Below are 21,900 nucleotides of genomic sequence, written 5' to 3'. Positions count from 1 at the left end.
ATTTTTACATCCAAAGCGAGATCCCAGAATGTGAAAGAGATGGAGGCACAAGCGGCCCTCGCATCCAGGAAGGGCCATATTAGGGTCAAGAGCAGTGGCGGCAGTTTCCCCCCCACACGTAGGCCATCTCCCATTAAACTCTCCAAACACAAGGAACGCCCTCCAACTCTGACACCCTAAATAAGGAATATTTCTCAGTTTTGCTTCATTTTCTCATAGGGAATAGTCCCTTGATTGGTTTTTAAAGTTACCTTAACTGTCATATTTTTTTTTAGATAAAAATTCTCAGGCCAGAATGTTTAAAGAATTCAGTGAGAAAGTTTACAGCTGAAAAAATGGGAAGTGAATATATTTGCAGAACCGGAGTTAATTTGAGAGAATTGTATAAAGAATCCTGTGCCAGAACTCCACTGATGCTTGTGCACTCCAATGGTGAGCTACTCGTCAACAGTTAAGATGACAGTACGATATTTGTCAAAAGATGTAGAGAAGTGGGTTCTGTGTCAGGTGTTTCTATGTTTAAAATGTTTCCCTAGTCTTATTTAAATATTTTGAGAAGGGGAGTGATTAAAAGTTTAAAGTATATTGGAGCAGGCCCCGTGGCGCAGCAGTTAAATTTGCGCACTCAGCTTCTGTGGCCCAGGGTTCGCCGTTTCAGATCCTGGGCACAGACCTGTGCACCACTTGGCACGCCATGCTGTGGCAGGCATCCCCCGTATAAAGTAGAGGAAGATGGGCACAGATGTTAGCTCAGGGCCAATCCTCCTCAAAAAGAGAAAAGTTTAAACTATATTAAGAATGAGTCTTTCTAAAACTATAAAAGAACAAAGAGGAAAAATGTTTCCCAGATTCACAAATATGCAAAAATTTATCCGTGCTAGTTTTCTGCGCAGAAAATACCTCTCAAACATGTATTATTGATCTGAAAGTTGGGATAGCCCTTGTGTTTATTAACTGTTTTAATTAACATTGATTCCTGAAAATATATATATATATATATATTATAAAATAAACTATCAAAATTTGGTCGTGCTGATCCAGGCCTTGTATTCCTCAAAACTCCAAATTTTTCTTTTCCTTTTTCTTATCTTTGCTTTACAGACCCTAAGTAAAATATTTTCTCCAAGGCAAAATATTTTCTTCATTTATCTTCTGTTCTTCATCGTCTCCAAATCAAATATGTCTTTAGAATTTACCATTTTCAAACTTTGATTCTATTAGGCAAAATCCTTGTTCAAAATGCCTCCACGTGGAGACTTTCTCATGGGAACTTTTGCTTGTAACACAGCTGGCTATATGCCTGACACACTCACAATAGGTACTGGCCATCTCTCGAAGACTCAGCCAGGATGGCAGCTAGGGCTCTATGCATCACATCTGTGTTCTAAACAACGCAGTGGAAGAAAGGAACGATTACACAAGTTAACCAACTTTGCTGCCCAAGCCTATTCACAAGACTTCGATGCCCATACCTGGCTGCAGGAGAGGCTAAAAATGAAGTATTTTAGCTGGGTACATGGCCATCTCAAGTAACACTGGGATTCAGCTACACAGGAGGAAAGGACAAGTAGACAGTGGGGTAGATAATCAGCAGTTGCTGCTACAGGTAGATATTATCATCCCCATATGTTAAAAAACCTAGGTCACCTGGTAGGGAGGTGGCAGAGCCAAAATTTGAACTCTGGGTTCTAATTTGGAAAACTGTAGTTTTTCCACTGTGTCTACACCTTCTTCCACCACCACTCAATAAATGCTAGATTGTATTTTTTAAGAAGGAATTAAATGAGTTTACAATTGTATGTCTCTCTCCACATTGCCATACAGGGATTGACCTCACAAATACCCTCCTGAAATTTGCACAGGAGCTAAAAGGAACAACACGTCATGTGGCCATGATTTCTTTGGGTCATGGCCAGGCGGCTAAAGCAGAGGACCTCATTGTTAAGGCCCTAACCAAAACAGAACGATGGGTCTTCCTCCAGAACTGCCATCTGGCAGCATCGTTTATGCCAAGGCTCTGCACTATTGTAGAATCGTAAGAATTTTACACTTATTTGTAAGGGGTCAGATTAATTATCCAAACAATGAAGTAGAACTGGAAATAGCAATGTATACTGTACTTAAATAATGATAAAATAATGTGTCAGGCCTTTTAGAGGAAACTTAAGCTATCTTATTTGGATTCTCTTTTCTCTAAGAACTTGAAGACTATGAAAAGAATGTATGAGTTCTTATTAGACAAAAAGGCCTCTTAAGTTTTTACTTTCCATCTTGTTTACCACTTTCTCTCTCCTCCTCAAACTCTCACTCTCAGTAGATACACATGCAGACTACACACACATACAGATGGATAGGTCTATGACCTAGTTTTTAACACAGTCACACATCCCTTAACAACGGGGATATGTTCTGAGAAATGCACTGTTCGGCAATTTCCTTGTCATGTGATCATCATAGAGTGCACTTACACAAACCTAGGAGGTAGAGCCTACCACACACCTAGGCTATATAGTACTAATCTTATGGGGCCGTGGTCGTATATGCGGTCCATCGTTGACAGAAACGTCATTATGTGACATGTGACTGTATTCTCTATGATTCCAAACAGCTGAATATAATACCTCACACCCAGACTTTCAGTGATGATTGAACTTTCTCTAGCTCAACCCACTTTTCTCGGCTGTATCTCCCAAAATGCTTGCTCACTCAGGCAGAAGTTTCCAGAGGTTTAACCTTCTTGTTTTCATTGGAGGTATTTGGAAGTTGCTATAACTTTGAGTGAAGAATTCGCAATGTTTTAACCAATTGCACTATAATTTTTTCTCCAGCCTTGCATTTCTGTCTGTTTTACTGTGTATGGCCGATATTATACTATAAAGTGTGCTTAGATGAGGGTCTCTCTTCTTCCTGCTTTTATGTTGTGAGCATCTGCAAGGAGACTAGAACACCAAAATGCAACTGCCTGATTAAATTACTGAAAACTTCGCTAATATCAGTTATTCTGTTCTCAGACTGTTTTTCTTCTAGCAGTTTAAAACCTATTTGCTAATTTCTCTTTTTCACATTCATCACTTAAGAGAGTCAGAAAAAGAAAATTACTAAGTTATATGCTTTCAATAGATGTAAACTTTTGAAGATGACACAATATTATCTACCAGGTCTTTCATTCATGATTCACCTAAAAAATATTTATAGGGCACCTATTATTTGCCAAAAATCATTCTAGAGACAAGGACACAGCCTGGACTAGACAGACATTGTATCAGCCTTCAAAAAGTGTATTAAGGGGGCTGGCTGGGTGGTGTAGTGGTTAAGTTCGCACATTCCACTTCAGTGACCCAGGATTCATGGATTCGGATCCCAGGCATGGACCTACACACCTCTCATCAAGCCGTGCTTTGGTGGTGTCCCACCTGCAAAATAGAAGATTGGCACAGATGTTAGCTCAGGGCAAATCTTCCTCACCAAAAAAAAAGAAAGTGTATTAAGATAGAAACAGTAGAATGGTAGATAACAATGTATCATTTTAAAAAGGAAATTAGAGAAATGTTCTTCAGAACAGAATTTCAAAATCTCAGTAAGAGTAATTAATGATATATAAAATACATTCTATATAATCAGTGTATGATTAAGAGAAATTCATACTTCTTTATCAAATCAAGCCTTTAAAGCTTGACTGTCACCCTATCATAATTCCTTCTAAATTAATTAAATGATGTTCTACTATAAGGAAGAGCTTTTCCTTCTCTATTTATTTATCCATTTGTTTATTTATATCACTATGGACTCATAGATTCCTATTTTAGTGAATGGATTATAATATGTTCTATCATCATTTATTTTGATGTTCAACTGTCCCAGATTTGACCAGTGGAACTCTTCGTTTTATTCTTAATTTATAATTTGCTTCCAGATTTTTTACAATGAGTATATATCACTTTTATACTTAAGGGAGGGAAAACTACTTTTTTTAAATGGGAATTAATGGGTCTTGTGCAAATTCTTGGGCAACATGAAAGTTCTTACAGTAGTCTAATAAGACTTTTGATTATTAAAATGATTTCTAAGGTCACTTTAAACATTGAAATACTATGATTCTTAGAACATGTTGGTTTGGTTTAAACTTTTCACATTAAAATACTTATAAATTTTGTATTTTTCAGATTTAGTAGTCCAGATGTGAAAATAGACCCTGAGTTTAGGCTCTGGTTAAGCTCAAAATCAGACAGTTCTTTCCCAGTTCCTATTGTTCAAAAGAGTTTCAAGGTAAGAACAAAGAATAACAGATTTTAATATTGACTGAGGAACACTGAATGTAAATCATCTTGCATTCATAGCTCTGAATTAATTGGAGATTGCTAATTTTAGTATGTTAAATTTCTGCTCTGTGCTCAGCCCTATCCTGTGGACCAGGAAGGATGCTAAAGGAGTAGACAAGATCACTGCTTTCAAATGGTTCACAGTTTAGATGTTTGTTTTCTCAAACAAGGATGCTTAGGCTCCCAACTGTTATAAAACAGAATGTAGAATTTGTGTCCTTTCCTTGCCCTTTGCTTCTGTAGCTTTTTCTGTCTCTGCTCCCCCTACCCATTTCACAGTTCATTATTAATTCTCTGGAAACGGTCTGGCAGAAAGCAGGTGGAAGCTATTGACTAAAATGTCCTAATTAAGGATTACCTGTGACTTCTCATCTTCACCATTGGGTCTGAACAAATACTAAGACTTGGTCAATCCTGTTAAACAAGTGTCCAGCTGACCAAAAGATGGAGTCCTAATAGCAAAGAAAACTAACCACTGGCACAGGCAGAATGCCGTGCCCAGACGTGAAAGCACATGCCCATCCAACTTCCACAGAATCAGGGTGACGACAGAGCAAATCAGGTGGATGGGGCACGTTCCTGATTGGATGGAGTCCCAATCCAGTTTGAGAATAAACCCGATTGACTCCTGGGAACAAACTTCTCCCTGTCACACAGCTCCCCAGCTCTTCCCAGTCTCCTGTGCAGATTTACCAAGCTGACAGTTCTGAATCACTTCCCAACAATCCTGCTCCTGGAGAAAACAGAACGTGGATTGGAGAAATCCACAGCTCTTAGCCTGAGGCTCAAAATACTCCATTTACCTCCTGGAGCAGATTATGATCTCAAACAGCCTTTTATCTTTGGCAGGAGTGGGGACTTGGGAGGGGGAGGTGCTGGGGGCAGGGGAGTGAAGGGTGACAGGGAGGGACAGAGACAGAGCTTCAAGGAACATTTCATCTTAAGTAGGTCCATTGCTCTAAGTCTCCATCAGTGTAAGCATTTTTTAACGTCGTTCTAATTAGTACATACATAAAACTTTATGAGATTTTTCATATATCATTATCTACACAGATAGAGATGATAATTTTCTTAATATGTAAATAAGAGCAGCTACAAATAATTAAGAAAAGCACTAACACCCCATAAGAAAAATGGGCTAAGGACACAAAAGGTCAATAAACATATGAAAAAATAAAAATTCAGCCTCTAGATATCAGAAAAATGCAAATCAAAACAATGAGATATCTTTGATAGTCCATCAAATTGGTGAAGATTAAATATTATGTTATAATTAGTGATGTTAAGGGTACAGTGAAATAACTACTCTCACATATTGCTGATAAAGTAATATTAGAAAGATATTAATGCAGAAAGGAAGGTAATTTTGCAATATAGAGAGATTCTTTTAAAGTTTCATACAATTTAATTAAGTGACCCACTTCTAGGAAAAAGCCAAAGAAATTATGGTATATTTATATAATGAAATAGGATGCTGCTACTATAAATCAAATTCTAAAGGAATATTTAATGATTTGAGAACATGAAATGACTACAGTAAAAAGCAGAATGCAAAGCAGAACGAATAATGTGATAAATTTTATAAAAGAAAACAAAAAGAAGAAAAACATTATATAGAATGAAATATAACCAAATATTATGTGTAGTTATGTCTAGGTGACATGTTATTATTTATTTTTAAAGATTTCAAAAATATTTTATAATATATTTGTTAATATTTTTGTTTCATATTTTTTATTTTTGTTTTTCTAAAATTCTTACAAGAAGTATGTATTAATTATATAATAAGAAAGATATTTTAACAGTATATGTCCAAGTTCTTACTTCAAGGAGCTCACAGACTAGTGGAGGAATGAGAACGGTAAACAAGAGTTTCCTTTACACGATACCATGTGGTCAGTAGGATGACAGAGGGAGACAGGCAGGAGAGTCTTCATCAAGGAGGGGACATTTGCACAGACTTGAAAGATGACAGGGAAATAGACAAAATAATGCACTCAAGGGTATCACAGAGCTCTCATAGGTTGGCTACAGCATTTTTTATGCTCAACTAAGCACAAGTTAATATTAAAAACAGGATTTTGCAATATTGTCAAAATATTGACCATTGTTGAAGGTGAGTGGTGGGTACATGGAGTTAATTATGACTCTCTTTGCTTTGGAGTATATTAGAAAACATTTTTTGAATAAAAGGCAAACCACTCCCCCGCAAAAAAAATCGGTTCAGATTTTTAACAGAATCAATTGCCAGAGTGAGTAAATCACTTCCTTACAAATATGACCCAAACATTATCATCCCACATTAAAAAAAAAAAATGGACAGAAAGAGAAGGGAAAGGAAAACCACGAACATGGCATGAACTTGCTTTTGAAATTAAAAAAATAAAGTTTCATTCTAGATGTTAGCAACTTTCTTCCCAAGGCAATACTGATTATACACACACATTTTCTCTCTCCCTATCTCTCTCCCTCACGCTCTGTCTCCCTTTCTGTCTCTCGTCCCCTTCAGAGAGAGTTCCTTCCGGGGGCAGACACATGTCTGCTTCTAGAGACATGAGCAGGAGTTCTCAGAAAAGTCAGTCGTAACAGTCAGGAACAATGCTCTGTGATGTTTTCTCATTTCTGCACAGCCAGGGGTCTCTGAGCACAGATTGTGGGGAACCTGCATTACAGGACATTTGAAAGGTAAACACACCTTGCAAGATAGAGGATATCTCCTCTCGAGCACTTCTCAGAGCCACTGGCTCACATTCTAAGAGCGAGAGACCCAGGGAAGCTTCTCTTCAATCCCCTGGAGCCACTTGCTTTCATCCTGAGGGCAGTAAAACTCAGAGCCATTTGCTTACACTCCAGGAGTGGAAAAACCTGTGGAGACCTCCTTCTCTCTCCCCAGAGAGGATTTGTTTACATTCTGGCGGGGCTACTAGGCTAGCCATTCTTTTTTCTTTTTTAAAGATTTTATTTTTTCCTTTTTCTCCCCAAAGCCCCCCGGTACATAGTTGTCTATTTTTAGTTGTGGGTCCTTCTAGTTGTGGCATGTGGGATGCCACCTCAGCATGGCTTGATGAGCGGTGCCATGTCCGCGCCCAGGATCCGAACCTGTGAAACCCTGGGCCACCGAAGTGGAGCGCAAGAACTTAACCACTTGGCCACAGGGCTTAGGCCAGCCATTCTATATAAGCTCCATGTTTCACCATCTGAGTCCCCTCCTATGGTACACACCCCACTATACACACACAGGATATGTCTGGCTCCCACTATGTTGCCCTTTGGGGAATCAGAGCATGGAGAACCACCATAAACTGCTCTGGATAAATAGTCTGATCTTTGATCCAGAAATCTCATGTTCACATACACACACACACGTATCATATGTGCATATCTACGCATATCATATATACATATCCACACAATTCTTATGTATGATATACACGAACATATACATACATATGCACATGTACGTATGTATGTGTAAACTGTGCTAATCAGAGAACGTTTCAGATCCTTCACAGTTTCAGACTTAAAAGCCACACTCTCAAAAAAGCCCTCCAAGCCCAGCCCCAGCGGGTTAGTGGTTAAGTTCAGCCTGCTCCGTGTCAGTGGCACGGACCTGCACTCCTCTGCTGGTGGCCATGCTGTGCTGGCAGCCCACATCCTAAAAAATAGAGGAAAATTGGCATGGATGTTAGCTCAGGGCAAATCTTCCTCAGCATAAAAAACTCTCTAATAGATTCTGTCCCCACTTCACCTCCTGTCCCTCCTCACTTCAATTATCCTGGTTAAGAAGTCAACCAAAGGGATTTTTAATGCAAGCAAAACAATTTAGTAAAACACCAAATTAATTGTTCTCCTTTCTAATATCAAAGATGCCTGATAGTTTTCTTGGTTCCATTTGTTCTCTGTTTCTATGGTTTGGCCCCCCCCCCCTCCCCCCCCGCCCTCCCGCCCCGCATCTGCGGCTGAGGCCATGCAGCCCTGAGTCTGTTAGCCACTCAGCTGCCCCGCAGCACCTGGACCACGGTCACCCTTCACGGTCAACTTTCTAAAACGCTGTGCTCCCAGCACGCTGCACTAGAGCAAGCAGGAGTGCTCTCGATGAGCAGTGAACTGGAGCAACAGGAAATCGGGTACAGTCCTGCTACAGAAGCTTGCAAAAGGGAAAAGAATCACACAAGAGTTTCGATTGCCGCCAAATCTTGAAAACAGCTACATTCTGAGCTGGTTCTCTTCCCCACGCTCTGCAAGGAAGAGCCCCAGTCCTAGTCCTGCATCTGTTCTCACATGCTGTTCTGACTCAAATCTGTTTTAAAGATTTCCATGGAAAATCCCCAGGGATTGAAGAGTAACTTACTCCAGACATTTGGATATGGTGGGATTGGAGAGGTAACGGAAGAAATATTTGAAACACCTGACTGTGGACCATGGTGGAAAAAACTTCTATTCAGCTTATGTTTTTTCAATACTCTGATCAACGAAAGAAACAACTGCGGAATATTCGGGGGCTGGAATATTGCTTATAAATTTAGTTCTTCAGACTTGGAGGTAAGTGAAGTCTTAAAATAAACAATAGCAATAGATAAATAACAATTAGGTACAAACCGAGAGCCTACTATGTTTCTACACAAATACGAAGTGTTTTTCACGGTGGTAAGAAAATGAACTCTGTAACTAGGCAGTAACAGCTGACGTTTCAAAGCATGGACTCTGAAGCCAGTTTTTCCAAATTACGGCTCCACCACTGATAGCTGTACAAGTTTTTAATCTGCTGGGTAAACTCATTAACCTCTCTGGGTCTTAGTTTCCTTGGCCAAAAAAAGCAGGGTAGGGGCAGGGAGGGCAAATGCCGGCACTTGCTTGGAAGGGCTCTATAAAAGCCAGGCCGTTGGAGGTAAAGCCCGAGGACAGTGCCTGACACCCATGAGCCACTGCAAAGTGTTTGTTGTTTTCACTTGTTCATTTAAAGCAAGAGACCCAAGGTGGGGGCGGGTGGAGTTTAGCTTAATAGTCTTTCTTTACCATTCTCTATACAGAACCTTCTGTTTGTGCTTACCATTGCAGTGTGTTTTCGTTATCGCACAGTAGCTGTGTAGGAGCTCTTCCTTAAATCTTTCCCTGGTTAGCCTCCTTGCACTTGTGCTTCCAGCACAGGACACTGCCTTGGTCACCCTTAGAGCAGATACCAAAAACCTTTCTGAGGAAAATCTTGGCTCTGCCTCCGGGTGTCTGTCGCCTAGACCCACCCGAGATGGGTCCCTCCCTGTCTTCCATGGCTTCATCGGTCTCTTCAGTTTTCACAGGAGGCTGTCACACTCACTGCCAGCTCGACTGTCAGAGAATCTGCTTCTGCACCTAACCAGATGGTCACCTAAAGCACTGCACTCGGGATCCCTGTCAAGGACCACGAGCTCAAGCACACTTCTGTCCAAACCTTACCCAAAGCTTAGTCAAAAGGCAAACCATATATTGGGGGGAAATGTCTGCACCCTATATTAGACAAACAGTTAATATGCTCATTATATGAAGATTTCTTATAAATTAATAAGGGAAAGAAAAAAACACCCCAATAGGCAAAGGACATGGATTGGCAGTTCACAATATACATACAAAAAGGCAATAAGAGTATGAAAATTTGTTCAACTTCATCAGTAATTGTGATGGTTAATTTTCTGTTTCAACTTGCTGGGCCACAAGGTCCTCGGACATATGGGCAAACATTATTCTGAATGTGTCTAAGGGGGTGTTTCTGGATGAGATTCATATTTTTTTTCTTTCTCCCCAAATCCCCCCAGTACATAGTTGTATACTATAGTTGTAGGTCCTTCTAGTTGTGGCAGGAGATTCATATTTAAATCAGTAGACTGAGTAAAGCAGATTGTTCTCCCTAAATGTGTGTGGGCCTCAGCCAGTCAGTTGAAGGACTGAATAGAACAAAAAGGGAAACCCTCCTGCCTGACTGCCTTGGAGCTGGGACATTGGTTTTTTCCTGCCTTCAGACCTGAACTGAAACATCTGCTCTTCCTGGGTCTCGAGCCTGCTGGCCTTCAGATGGGAGCTACACCATCAGCTCCCCCGAGCCACCCCCCCCGCCAACTACAGATCTTGGGATTTGTCAGCCTCCATAATTGCATGAACCAAGTTCTTATAATAAATCTCTTCCTATATGTATATACATCCTATTGGTTCTGTTTTTCTGGAAAGCCCCGACTACCATAGCAATCAAGGAAATGCTCATTAAAACCTCAGTGAGATGCCGACGTTCACTACCACAGTGGCTGAAATAAACAAAGAAACAAAAATGCAGAGAAGCAGGCACTATCTTATACTGCTGTGGGAATCAAATTGTTATTAACTTTCCGGAAGGCAACTTGGTAATATATATCAAAAGCCTTTAAAAAATTCCTATTGTTATTGATGTAGAAAGAGATAATCACCATTATAGGATTGATTGATAAAGCTGGGATATGGCAGAGCATGCATCGAATGATCCCATTTCTGCAGACATGTTTATACTATATATTTAAATGTACACTAAACTGTCTGCAAGGGAAACGAATGGTGGGATTATGGAAGGTCAGGAGTTAGAAGGTACCTGGTCGTGCACAGAGCTTGGGTGAATACCAGCAGCATCACCTGGTGCAGGCTGGAATCCATGGATGCTGCTGCCCTTTTGGCCTTTTGCAGAGAGGGCTGCTTAAGCCAAAAGCGGTGGGTACATCATGGCACTGTTCTCTAGGAGGGGTTCCCCCACTTATCGTCCCTTTTTATGTGGCAATTGTGAGAGCAGCCTTGCCAATGGGAGAGAAACGGACCACCTCGGCGCTGAACTGTCTGAGTTTGGGTGCCTGGTGTTCAGGAAGCTGTCTAGAAATTCCAACTGCTAGCCCCTTGTAACTTTGTGGGAAATTGGATTTATGCTCAGCCCCTCTCATTAAGGAAATGGAAACTTCCCACTCAGTGGGAAGTTGAGTTTGGACACAGCTCCTCCCACTAGGGGGAGTCCCAGTCCCAGCTAGCTCCTTGTCATGCGACTGGAGAGAGTTTCCTCTGGGGCCTGGCATCTGACCCGTGCTATCTGCTAGTCCATAGGACTAAACATCAATTATCTTCCACCAGATGCTGGGCGAGCGCCACTGAAAGCTCCCCCAAACCTGGACCTGAGCCCCAGAGACAAGACCAAGAAAAATAACTTATCTAACGAAATCCAGTGGCCAAAGAGGGAAAGAACACAAGAAATAGAACAGCAAATGATAAGAGCCTGTCAGGACCTAAAAGCTCATTCACATACACCATTCACACACTGGATTTTTTTAAGTGAGCACATATCAAAGATTGTTTTAGCTCACTGATGGAAGAACCAACAGGATGGTAAAACTGATTTTTAAAAGTATAAGACAGCAGAAGCATTTATAGTAACTGAAAGAAATAGTCATGAAATATGACTGCTAAGTTACACACAAAACTGGTAAATGCCCCACAGGCAATAACATTGTAACCTTTGAGTTGCAATTTTCTATATGAGCCAGAACCATTTGTATTTCTACATGGCAAAATTCATTTGCATTGTCATCAGAAAGAACCATATACAGGGCTATCAGTTTTCTATAAGTTAGCATCCACTCTGACAGAGTTTTAAAGTGCTGTAATCAATAGGAACAGTAGGTCAAAACAAAAGTAGATGTTCCTGGAGGGGTCCATAATCCTTGAATGAGCATATCAGATGATGTTCCAATATGACATCAAGAAGATATGTGGTCCTCCTTTTGCCTATTTCCAAAGTTCGGAGTTTTAATTTTTCTCTTAACAGCTCCATTTTTTATATAATCTCCAAAGATTATTCATTATCACAAAAGAAAAAGGGCAGGTATCGTTGTGCTCTGGCCTGGTTCATTCCACGTGTGTGGCCAGAGGAGTTAACTAGTGCATAGGCTCCATGCTCTGTAGTCAGCAAAATGGAGCTGTAAACACACACCATGATTTTTGAACTAAAAAAAAATGAGATAGATGAACTGAAGGAAAGAATGGTCGTGGTTGAAACTTGAGTTAAGGGCTGGAAAAATCAAATAGAAGGAGTAACCCAAGCATAGGAAGAAAATTACAAAAAGATGGAAATCATGAGGCAAAAATTAAGCAGATATTTGAAGGGTAACCTAATATTCAAATGATATGAATTCCTAAGGAGAAACTGGAATAAAAATGATATGAATTCCTAAGGAGAAACTGGAATAGATGGAAAAAAACAAAGAGGAAAGCTAGTTTATTTTCCCTGAACTGATGACAGATTTGAGTTTGCAAATTGAAAATCTCACTGATTCAGGCTGACTAACTCAGTGATTGTAAAGACATAATTTGGACATAAGCTAGAAAATTCCTGAAATCCAAGCTTCTGGGACAAGTTATAAGAGAAAATAATGACATTAGACTTGTCTTCTACATCACTGGCTGGGAGATAGTGGAATAACATCCAGAGAAGCTGAGAGAAGACTAGTCTAGGGATCTTGTTCCCAGCCAAGATGTCATTCACCCCGTGAGAGTCAAAGAGGGATATTTGCATATCAGCAAGGATTTAATCATGTATAATTCATGTTGTCTATCTGTGGAAAATGCTTGAGTAATATCTGTAACTATGCATAAATATATCAGAACAGAGACCCAAAGGAAAGAGAAATGAAAAGAAATGGAAACTGCGGTGAGCAGTTTATTGTTAAGCGTTGCAGTGAACTGTTAAATCTAAATGGAGGATAATAAACTGTTGAGGTGAGTAGTCTAACTGCTGAATATAGATTATTTAAAGGGAGAGTCTCACTACAAGAAAAATTCCCAGAATGGTCTTAAGCTAAAAATGCTAACGTATTTCAACAAAACCTGGGAGTTGGAGTGGAGGGGACGTGTAGGTGAGGGGCGGAGAGGAAAAGCCGTCTGAGTTTTTGTTTGAGGAAGGTCAGGAAGCAGAGGTTTTCTGAACCTGCCACCTTATTGCTGGTCCCAAAGTTAGGGAGGACAGAGAAGGAAATGCGGAAACTGGAACACTTCGATGAGGAAATATTTGATGTCTTCTTTTCACTTGAAAAAAGAAATGTTATTTCAATATGAATTCAAGGAAAGGAAGGGAAACCTGTAATGGGAACCCTATAATGTTTGAATTAACAAGGAATAAAAAGAAAAAAGAAATGACAATTTGATCAAAAATAAGAGGGAGGGAGAGAAACAACAAAGTAAAAGAAATAACATAAAGTCGTACGAAAGCAATATTATCAGGCATCATATGCAATATAAATGGACTGCAGTCTCTCACTGAGACATATGCAAGTTATAAGAAAAAGACAAACTCGTGAAGGAAGCTTCCAACTGCCAAGAAAATAGGAACAGCAAAAAAAAGCAGAAATGGAAATATTAATATCAGACAAGATGGAAGTTAACCTCAAAAAGCACCAAATAGTAGAAATAGAAACACTTTATGAAGATGTAACAGTCATGAAAATAGTTAACTTTTATAGAGTACTTCCTCTCAGGCATGGTTTTAAATGTTTTATGGATTAATTAATTAACTTAAGGCTCACAACAACCCTATAAAGAAGGGGGTATTATCCTCATTTTACAATGAGAGCCATTGCAGGACAGTGCGTATGCTAATCTAGCATTTTTAGAAGAAAGGAAGACAGGAAAACAGAAAAAAAAAGATGGAAGAGAGGGAGGCAGAGGGACATGAGAAATAGTCAAAGGACAGAAGGAGAATAGAAAGGAAGAGAGGGAGAGAGGAAGAGAAGAAGGAAGATGCAGAAGGAGAAAAGGACAAATGAAATCAATTTATGTGCGTATAGTTACATAGAATATCTGTGTGAGGGTACCCGTGAAATTGCTAACAGTGGTGGCCTGAGGGAGGGGATCTGATGGCTAGAGTGGAGGGTATGAGAAAACTTATTTGCCTTTGTTTATCCTTTTGTACCTTCTTAATTCAGTACCATGTGGTTCTTTTGGCTATTCAAAAATAATAATAATAATTAAGTAGTTCAATGTTTGTTCAACAACAACAAAAAAGAATTAATGGACAGGGGCCAGCCCAGTAGCATAGCGGTTAAATCCGGGTGCTCTGCTTCAGCGGCCCTGGGTTCCCCGGTTCAGATCCTGGGCGCAGACCTGCACACTGCTCACCAAGCCATGCTGTGGTGGCATCCCACAGAGAAGAACTAGAAGGACTTAGAACTAGCATATACAACTATGTACTGGGACTTTGGGGAGAGAAAGAAAAAAAGAGGAAGATTGGCAACAGATGTTAGCTCAGGGCCAATCGTCCTCACCAGAAAAAAGACTCTTTCTCAAAAAGTAAAAGAAATACTTTTTAAAAAAAGAATTAATGGACAAAAATGTATATCCTAATATTTTTATTCCTCTTGCTATTTCCATATATTTTTAAAGAGGAAATATATGTAGCTGTTTGAGAGTTGTTGATTTTATGTTAAAATATCCACATAAGCGGAAAACACAAACTGAAATGATAACTAGTGGATTTTCCAAAGGTTGCCATAAAGATGTTGAAAGATGTCCTGAACGCACAGTCCAATATCCCGTGGCCGGCATTGCGCTACCTGATTGGGGAAGTGGTTTACGGTGGCCACGTGACTGATCACTGGGACAGGCGATGTTTAAACACCCTTCTCCACAACTTTTGTAATCCTGAAGTGCTGAGAGAGGACTTCAGTTTCTCTAATGATGAGGTAAGGAAGGAATTTATTTTCTTCCATTACTTGATTATTTTTAACTAAATATTGCTGCATTATTTAAAATCTATATTTAAATAAATTCTAATGTTCACTTTCAATGGCTTTTATTAACTTTCAGTGTTACAAAAGTAAGTTACTATTACTCTGTTCGTTACCATTTCATTTATCCATCCATCCTCTCAAGGCCCTCTACAGACAACCTGGAGATGACCTCTGTTCTCTCCATTATACCAGGCCCCTACCCAACTTATAAACATCACCCAGATGGCATTGTCTTCCTTCTCATCTTCCATTCATATCTCCTATGGTGAGAAATTCCCACCCATCAAAACTGCCAAGTCCTACCTCCACACTCTAACCTGTAGTCTACTCTATTAAATACAGCCTTATGCTGGACAGTAAGTAAAAAGAATGATAAAAAAAATGGTTCATGCCCTCTGGGAAACTAGAGTACAAAATAGAAAGCACAAGGAAGCAGAAGCAAGTTAACATTTATTGATGGACTATCCCATGCTAGTGAATTTATCTATCTTTCTCATTTAATGCTCAAAACAACCTTGTGAAACAGACGTTATTCCCACTTTACAGATGAGGAAACTGAGATTCTCAGCCTGCAAGCACATACAGCTAGGAAGGAGAGCTGGGATTCAAGAATTTTACCCCTGCCCCAAGCACTCAAGAAGATGAAACTCTGCCTCTTCTCTCGTCCTCTCTCTGCTTAGTGTCTAGCCTCTATCCAAGCCTCCACCTTTGTGGAGGTTTAGACACCAGCAGTTGTGTGGGTTTTTTTCCTCTCTTTCTCTCTTTTCCCAACGAGAAAGTTATACGAGGGTATCATGCGACTGCACTTTATAATACAAGGGTCTCAGATGTAGCTTTCGTTGGAATTGTCTAGAGTATGCCACCTACGAATAAGAAGAGCCTTCTGTATAAAGTTTCATGGGGAAATATTGTCTTCATGCACTACCAAAAGTAGATATCTCACTAGGCAAAAACTAACCGTTTTTGAATTTTCAGATATGTCATCCAGTGCCAGAATCTGCCAGCATAAAGGATTACATACACATTATCCAGTCCTTACCTGACGAAGACCCTCCTGAGCTCTTAGGATTGCACCCTGAGGCCACGAGGGCCTGCAGGGAGGTCCAGGGCCAGAAGTTCATTGACAGTCTCATTGCCATGCAACCGAGAATTACCACTACCGACCTCATGATCAGGTAAGAGCTCACTAGGGAAAGTTACTGGCTGAAAATTATTCAATATTCATTTGAAGAGATATAGTATACAACTTATAGAAAAATACTAAACTAAATTCTCCAAATGACACAGAAACAAGCATACACACACATACATAATTACCAAACATATAGTAGGTACTCATTAAATCTTTGTTGAGTAAGTGCTTGAATTGTACCTGGTGAGCAGTATTTTTAAACCAAATTTGTTTAGATGTGAAATGTCATGTTTACTTCTATAGGACAGGAAACAATGACCATCATAATAAGCAAGAGGACAGTGTGGTCAAGAGGAGCTAGCCCTGCTCTTAGAGGTCTGTGTTGATTATCTCTCTTATTAGCTCTGTATCCAAGGTCGCACTGCCTCAATAGCCTTATCCTACTTGTCCATCAATGAGATTAGGGACAAGTCAAGGATATTGTGAGGTTTAAATGGTGTAACACATGGAACCCAAAATCTCAGGCCTCCTCAGCCTGTGATCATAAAATGAAATCATGTTTGTTAAGGCCGGAACTACATGACTTAAGCCCTCAATGGCTTGATTGCCAAAAGGATAATCCTACTCTCCCCCGCCCCCGCCCTGCCTAGAAACTGTGTTCCTGCTATTTCTAAACATCTCCAAGGGTGCTCATTCCTCTCTGCTCAGGAAATTGACGACACACAGGCCTCTCTGCATCTCTGCCTTCCTTGCTATGCCTGGGTTCAAATCCCAGCTCCATCACTTGACTTTGTGAACTTGGGGGAGTCAATTAAGTCTTTCTGTCTCAGGTTCACCATCTTCAGATCAGAGATAATAATAGTTCCTATCTAACAGGGCTGTTCTAAGAATACAAGTTCCTCATGCATTTAAGTTCAGTTTAGAAATCTAATTTTTCAATTTGTAAGTCCAACAAATTTTAACAATCACTTTAAAAGGTCTTTGAATAGTGTATGGTTCCATTTAAAAACTTAATTAAACACTTTCAAGTATATTAATATTATTATAAATGTAATATACTTCAATTATCTGACTGCCAAACCTCAATTCTTTCAATAATTCTTAGAAATCTAATAATTAAACAAATAAATATGATGAATCTTAAATTCTCTTATAATTTCCAGTGTTATATCAGTTTAGCTGGATTTCAACTTAAAACCATAAATTTAAACCAATTTCTCAATTATCTCTTTTAAATTGGAGTCACAAGGCTGACCTCTAAGGTTTTAAGAACTTCACTTGTCTTAAAATTACAAATATTTAAAATGCCAACATAAATAGATTCCTCAACACAAAAATATTTTTACTATGATTTGGGTTCTATCAATTCTCTCTATACCTAATTCTAAATCTTCCCAGAGTTGAAAGATGCTTACCAGTTACCAATTTTATCACTCTGCTTGATTTTTTAGTTTGCCTTCTCAGTTTGCTTAAGGTTGAAAAAAAACAAGCAAATAAACTAAACAAAACAGAGATTTTAACCAAAAAGTGAATTGATTCTTGTTGGCAACACTCAGAGGATGCCTTGAACCCTGTTTATAGTTGTCATGAAGATAATAATAAATCCATAACTCTGTGAGGTAATGGTCACATTGCCCACATCCCTGGATTCCAATTATATGTTATTTAATAGTTCTGTGTACTCATAGGTTGGATTTCACATTTCTTTGGCTCTTAGGATATATGTATATTTTTTTCCATCTACCTCTAAAACCTCTGAACCCACTGGAATCCTGTGTTCTCTCATAGTCTTCCTGTCTCTTTGGACCATGCAACTCATGTTAAAATGGCATCTGATTGGATTCTCGCTATAGCTTTGGGTGACTATTTAGTCATATCTTCTACAGTCATTCCACTGACACAAAATAAAGAGAACTGAACTCTCACTTCACTGACAGAATGAATATATCCTATCTGTGACAGAGAAAGAAAGCTGTACACATAGAGAGAGAAGAGTACTTAATCGGAAATTCTCCAGTATGTCCCCAGAATATCAGGTTGAATTTCTTGCAGGCCCTGCAATTCTAAAGATTAATTCTGTACTTTCAGCATTCAACAAATACACCAGTAAGAGATGAGATTATTATAAGGGAATGCTTTTAATAACCCTACCAAATATCTTTATTAATGTCCCTTTGGTCATTTTGGGGGGCTATGATTATTGCAGTTATGCTGGCTTTGCTCAAAACGTATTAGAAACTTGTCTGTGAGACTTGACTTGAGAGATCTATCACATTCAACTACTGTCCTCAGTGGTAGCAAATCTTTGCCCTTTGAAGATGTTTGACTTTTGGAATCCTTCAATCTTTTGAATCAGTTGAAGCCACCTTGGATGAATTCCACTGAAAACGAAGTGTGACAACAAAGCAAGGAAACATATGACTTCATGTGAGTTGTAAACTGGCTCTGAACTAAATCCATAGCTGTAGCTTCCAGATTATCACTTACTTTGAAGGATGACATCCATTTGGCTGTGTGCAACCTGGAACGTTTATTGAAAAACCAGTCCCCACCAGTATGTAGAGTAACAGAGAGAGGGAACTCAGAAGAGGAGTGTGCCACTCCCTACTGTCCACTGACTGTTTAGGGAGCGCCTGTCACCACCCTGAGCCCTGCTGTCCTCAACTTTAAAAGGATCACAAAGAGCTCCTGCAGCTTGAGTGCTGGAGCACCAGCTTTAGTGCAGATGCTTTCTGATGATGAATATTTTATGAAGAAAACTTTAAAAATACTTGTTTCCTTGCAAATGTCTAAAGTGGGTTGGTCAGTTTTCTCATCTGTAAGATGAAATGAACTTGTTGGTCTCTATAAGTCTCCACGGTCTCTGTATCATGGTTTTGTGACTCTGTGAAGCTGTGTTTACCTCCAGATGGCCCTAAACAGAGGACCCCCTGGATTAGACAGATCTGTATCTCATTCTTCTCTTGATTTCTTTTGCAGTCGTGAGCAGAGTAATGACGAACTGGTGATGAAAATTCTATCTGACATGCTAAAGCGGCTGCCACTGTCTGTGGAGAAAGAAAAATGTGCTGGAACTCCAAGCACCTTGAAGTGCATCATGTCAAGCCCCACATGGGAGTCACTTTATAAAGGTCTCACAGGTAAGCATGGGACCTCAGCTTCTTTCCCTCACCTCCGCCTCCTCAGGGATGGACTCTGGCACACAGAGGTACCACAGAGGTGAAAGGCTGAGATGAGATAAAAGCTAAATCTCTACTACTCCTTTCTGTCTCCAAGTTGGGAGATGGGGATCAGAGAAGAAAGTGATGCTGTAGGGCTTGGGGGAGTGGGGGCATGGCCCCAAGACTAAATGTGCAGAAATAATAATTGTAGCAAACCATAAAGGAGAAGAGACTCTAAAGAGCTTCTAGTTCTCTTTTCTTTTTGCCTCTCTGCCTTCTGGAACAGCATTTTGGGCAATGAGGTTTAGATGGGCCCTCTGATGGGAGACGTCTTGACCTGAGGAACTAAGGGGAGGGAGGGCAGGCCCAGAGGAGACAAGCAAACCTGGTTGTCCAGAGTTCCAGGCCCAGCTCTGAGGGGCTGAAGTATCGGACTGTGGTAAATTGTCCAGTTAAGTTTTCAACACTCATATTTTAACCCTTTAAAAAAGATTTATTTTGGAACCAAATGTTGGGCAGTAGTCTATCAAAACAGTACTATTGTTGAGTTTAGATCAACGGTTGGCAAACTCGGACTTGCGGGCCAAATCCAGCCCATTGTCTGTTTTGGGACAGCCTGCAAACTAAAATGTTTTTACTCTTTTAATGGTTGAAAAAATCAAAATAAGAATAGTAGTTTGTGACACATAAATATTATATGAAATTCAAATTTGAGTGCCCACAAATAAAGCTGTATTGGAATACAGCCATGCTTATTTATTTCCATATTATCTATGGCTGCATTCACACTGCAGTGGGAGAGCTGGGTAGGTGTGACAGAGACAGTATGGCCCACAAAGCCTAAAATATTTACTAACTGGCCTTTTGCAGAAAATGCGCTTTGATCCCTGGTCTAGACACATGAAATTCCTTTAATTTCCAAAGCCTATATTTCTCCATGTAAAGCCTCATTTTATCTGAAGGATATAATAATTTTGTCTCTTTTTTTAACCTAGGCTATGATCCCCTTGTCCATAGTGCCATGCTAACTTTTTTGAGCCTAGAAATTGAACGATTTGATAAGTTATTGTTTGTTATACATAAATCCTTGAAAGATCTTCAGCTTGCTATAAAAGGAGAGATCATCCTCACCCAAGAATTGGAGGAAATCTATGATTCTTTTCTTAATACCAGAGTGCCTACATTGTGGCAGGTAAGCAATTATTCTTTCCTATTTATTATTTACTTGCTTGATTGAAATAAATGTACCAGTTCCCGGGACAGGATAAGTTTACCATGGTGTGTGCACACGATGAAATATTAGCTAAGCATTGAAATTTGCTGACATACTTTTGGTGTGAGAATATATTAATAAAACCTCTAGGGGGCAATTTGGGAATGCCTCTTAAATAAATTTATCTAAGAGGTGTTTATCACACAACTGTTTATAATTGCACAAAGCTGAAAACAGCTTGAATATGTATTGATAGGAATCTGGTTGGAAAATTATGATATATCTAAATAGTGAGGTATGTGCTGACATGGAAAGATCTCTAAGATGTTAAATTTTTTTTAAAGTTTTAGAAAAATACATCATTTTTAAAGATAAAAACATATACATATACATATATATATACACTTATATAAAACATATGTGGTTGTCATGCATATATGTGCTTATAAAAACACCTGTATTCTTTAGATTCAAGAAATCCAAATTAAACTTTTGGAAGAAAACGCACCAACAACTGTTAACAATAGTTACCTTATGAGGGAGACTTGAGGGTCTTTGTGGGGAAATAGGCTTTGATGTTACATTTTATGTGTCATTGTATCTGATTGTACTATTTTGATTTTTTTGTCATATTCATGATTTTTAAATAGTATAAAATTTCAAATGTTTCCAAAGAAAGTATGAGCTTCTTTTTCCAGTAATGGCAAGGTAGCTTAATAGGACCAACTTCTCCATGAAAGCAACTAGAACTGCCTGATTGAAAACTTTTAATATTACCAAATGCATCAAAGAGCTGAAATGTAGTGAAGAATTAACAGGCCAAAACTCAAAGCAAGAAAATATAAAGGGAGCACACCAATTGTTTTTCCCTGAGAGTATTTGCTAATCCTAACAAAAGGGCGGTTCAGTTTTGGGGTTTTTTGTGGGGGAGGGGAAAAAGCCAATCCCAAGGCCCACCCCAAGAGGTGTCTGAGAAATAACACACATACACAAGTTCATATGAAAGGTGAGCCAGAAGTAAGCCTCAACCCCCCCCCCCCCAGGGGTCTGCAAGAGAGAGTTGCCTTTGCACAAAAAAGAATGTGAGGTAGGGGGAAGAGGGGAGAAAAGAAAACCTGTTCCTGAGCCATGGTAAACTACAAAGTCCCCCTTTAAAGGATTTGCAGCCCAGATTTAGTGTAAAGTACGCTTGGAAAAGCGATCACAAAGTCTCTCTGGGAGAAGAAACTTTCCTTCTGAGCCTCAGGGAATCTCACAAATATTTTGCAAGGAGAATGAGCAATCAGTTAAAAATAGCCAAGCATACACAAAAACA

General features: G+C 39.4%; 1 protein-coding gene across 1 annotated transcript in view; it reads left to right on the top strand.

Annotated features, from left to right (window-relative positions):
• The window catches only part of DNAH14 (dynein axonemal heavy chain 14), a 390,346-nt gene that overhangs the window by 350,237 nt on the left and 18,209 nt on the right, over positions 1 to 21,900 (top strand). The window contains exons 73-80 of the mRNA XM_046678097.1: positions 276 to 432; positions 1,825 to 2,035; positions 4,164 to 4,266; positions 8,631 to 8,861; positions 14,834 to 15,031; positions 16,055 to 16,254; positions 19,191 to 19,351; positions 20,368 to 20,564. Of these exons, the coding sequence (XP_046534053.1) occupies positions 276 to 432; positions 1,825 to 2,035; positions 4,164 to 4,266; positions 8,631 to 8,861; positions 14,834 to 15,031; positions 16,055 to 16,254; positions 19,191 to 19,351; positions 20,368 to 20,564 (1,458 nt within the window). The remainder of the gene's footprint in view (positions 1 to 275; positions 433 to 1,824; positions 2,036 to 4,163; positions 4,267 to 8,630; positions 8,862 to 14,833; positions 15,032 to 16,054; positions 16,255 to 19,190; positions 19,352 to 20,367; positions 20,565 to 21,900) is intronic.

Source organism: Equus quagga, chromosome 12, assembly GCF_021613505.1.
Source record: "Equus quagga isolate Etosha38 chromosome 12, UCLA_HA_Equagga_1.0, whole genome shotgun sequence".
NCBI classification, from domain to species: Eukaryota; Metazoa; Chordata; class Mammalia; order Perissodactyla; family Equidae; genus Equus; species Equus quagga.
The sequence above is the reverse complement of the archived record's forward strand: the minus strand, read 5'-3'. Positions and strand labels throughout refer to the sequence as shown.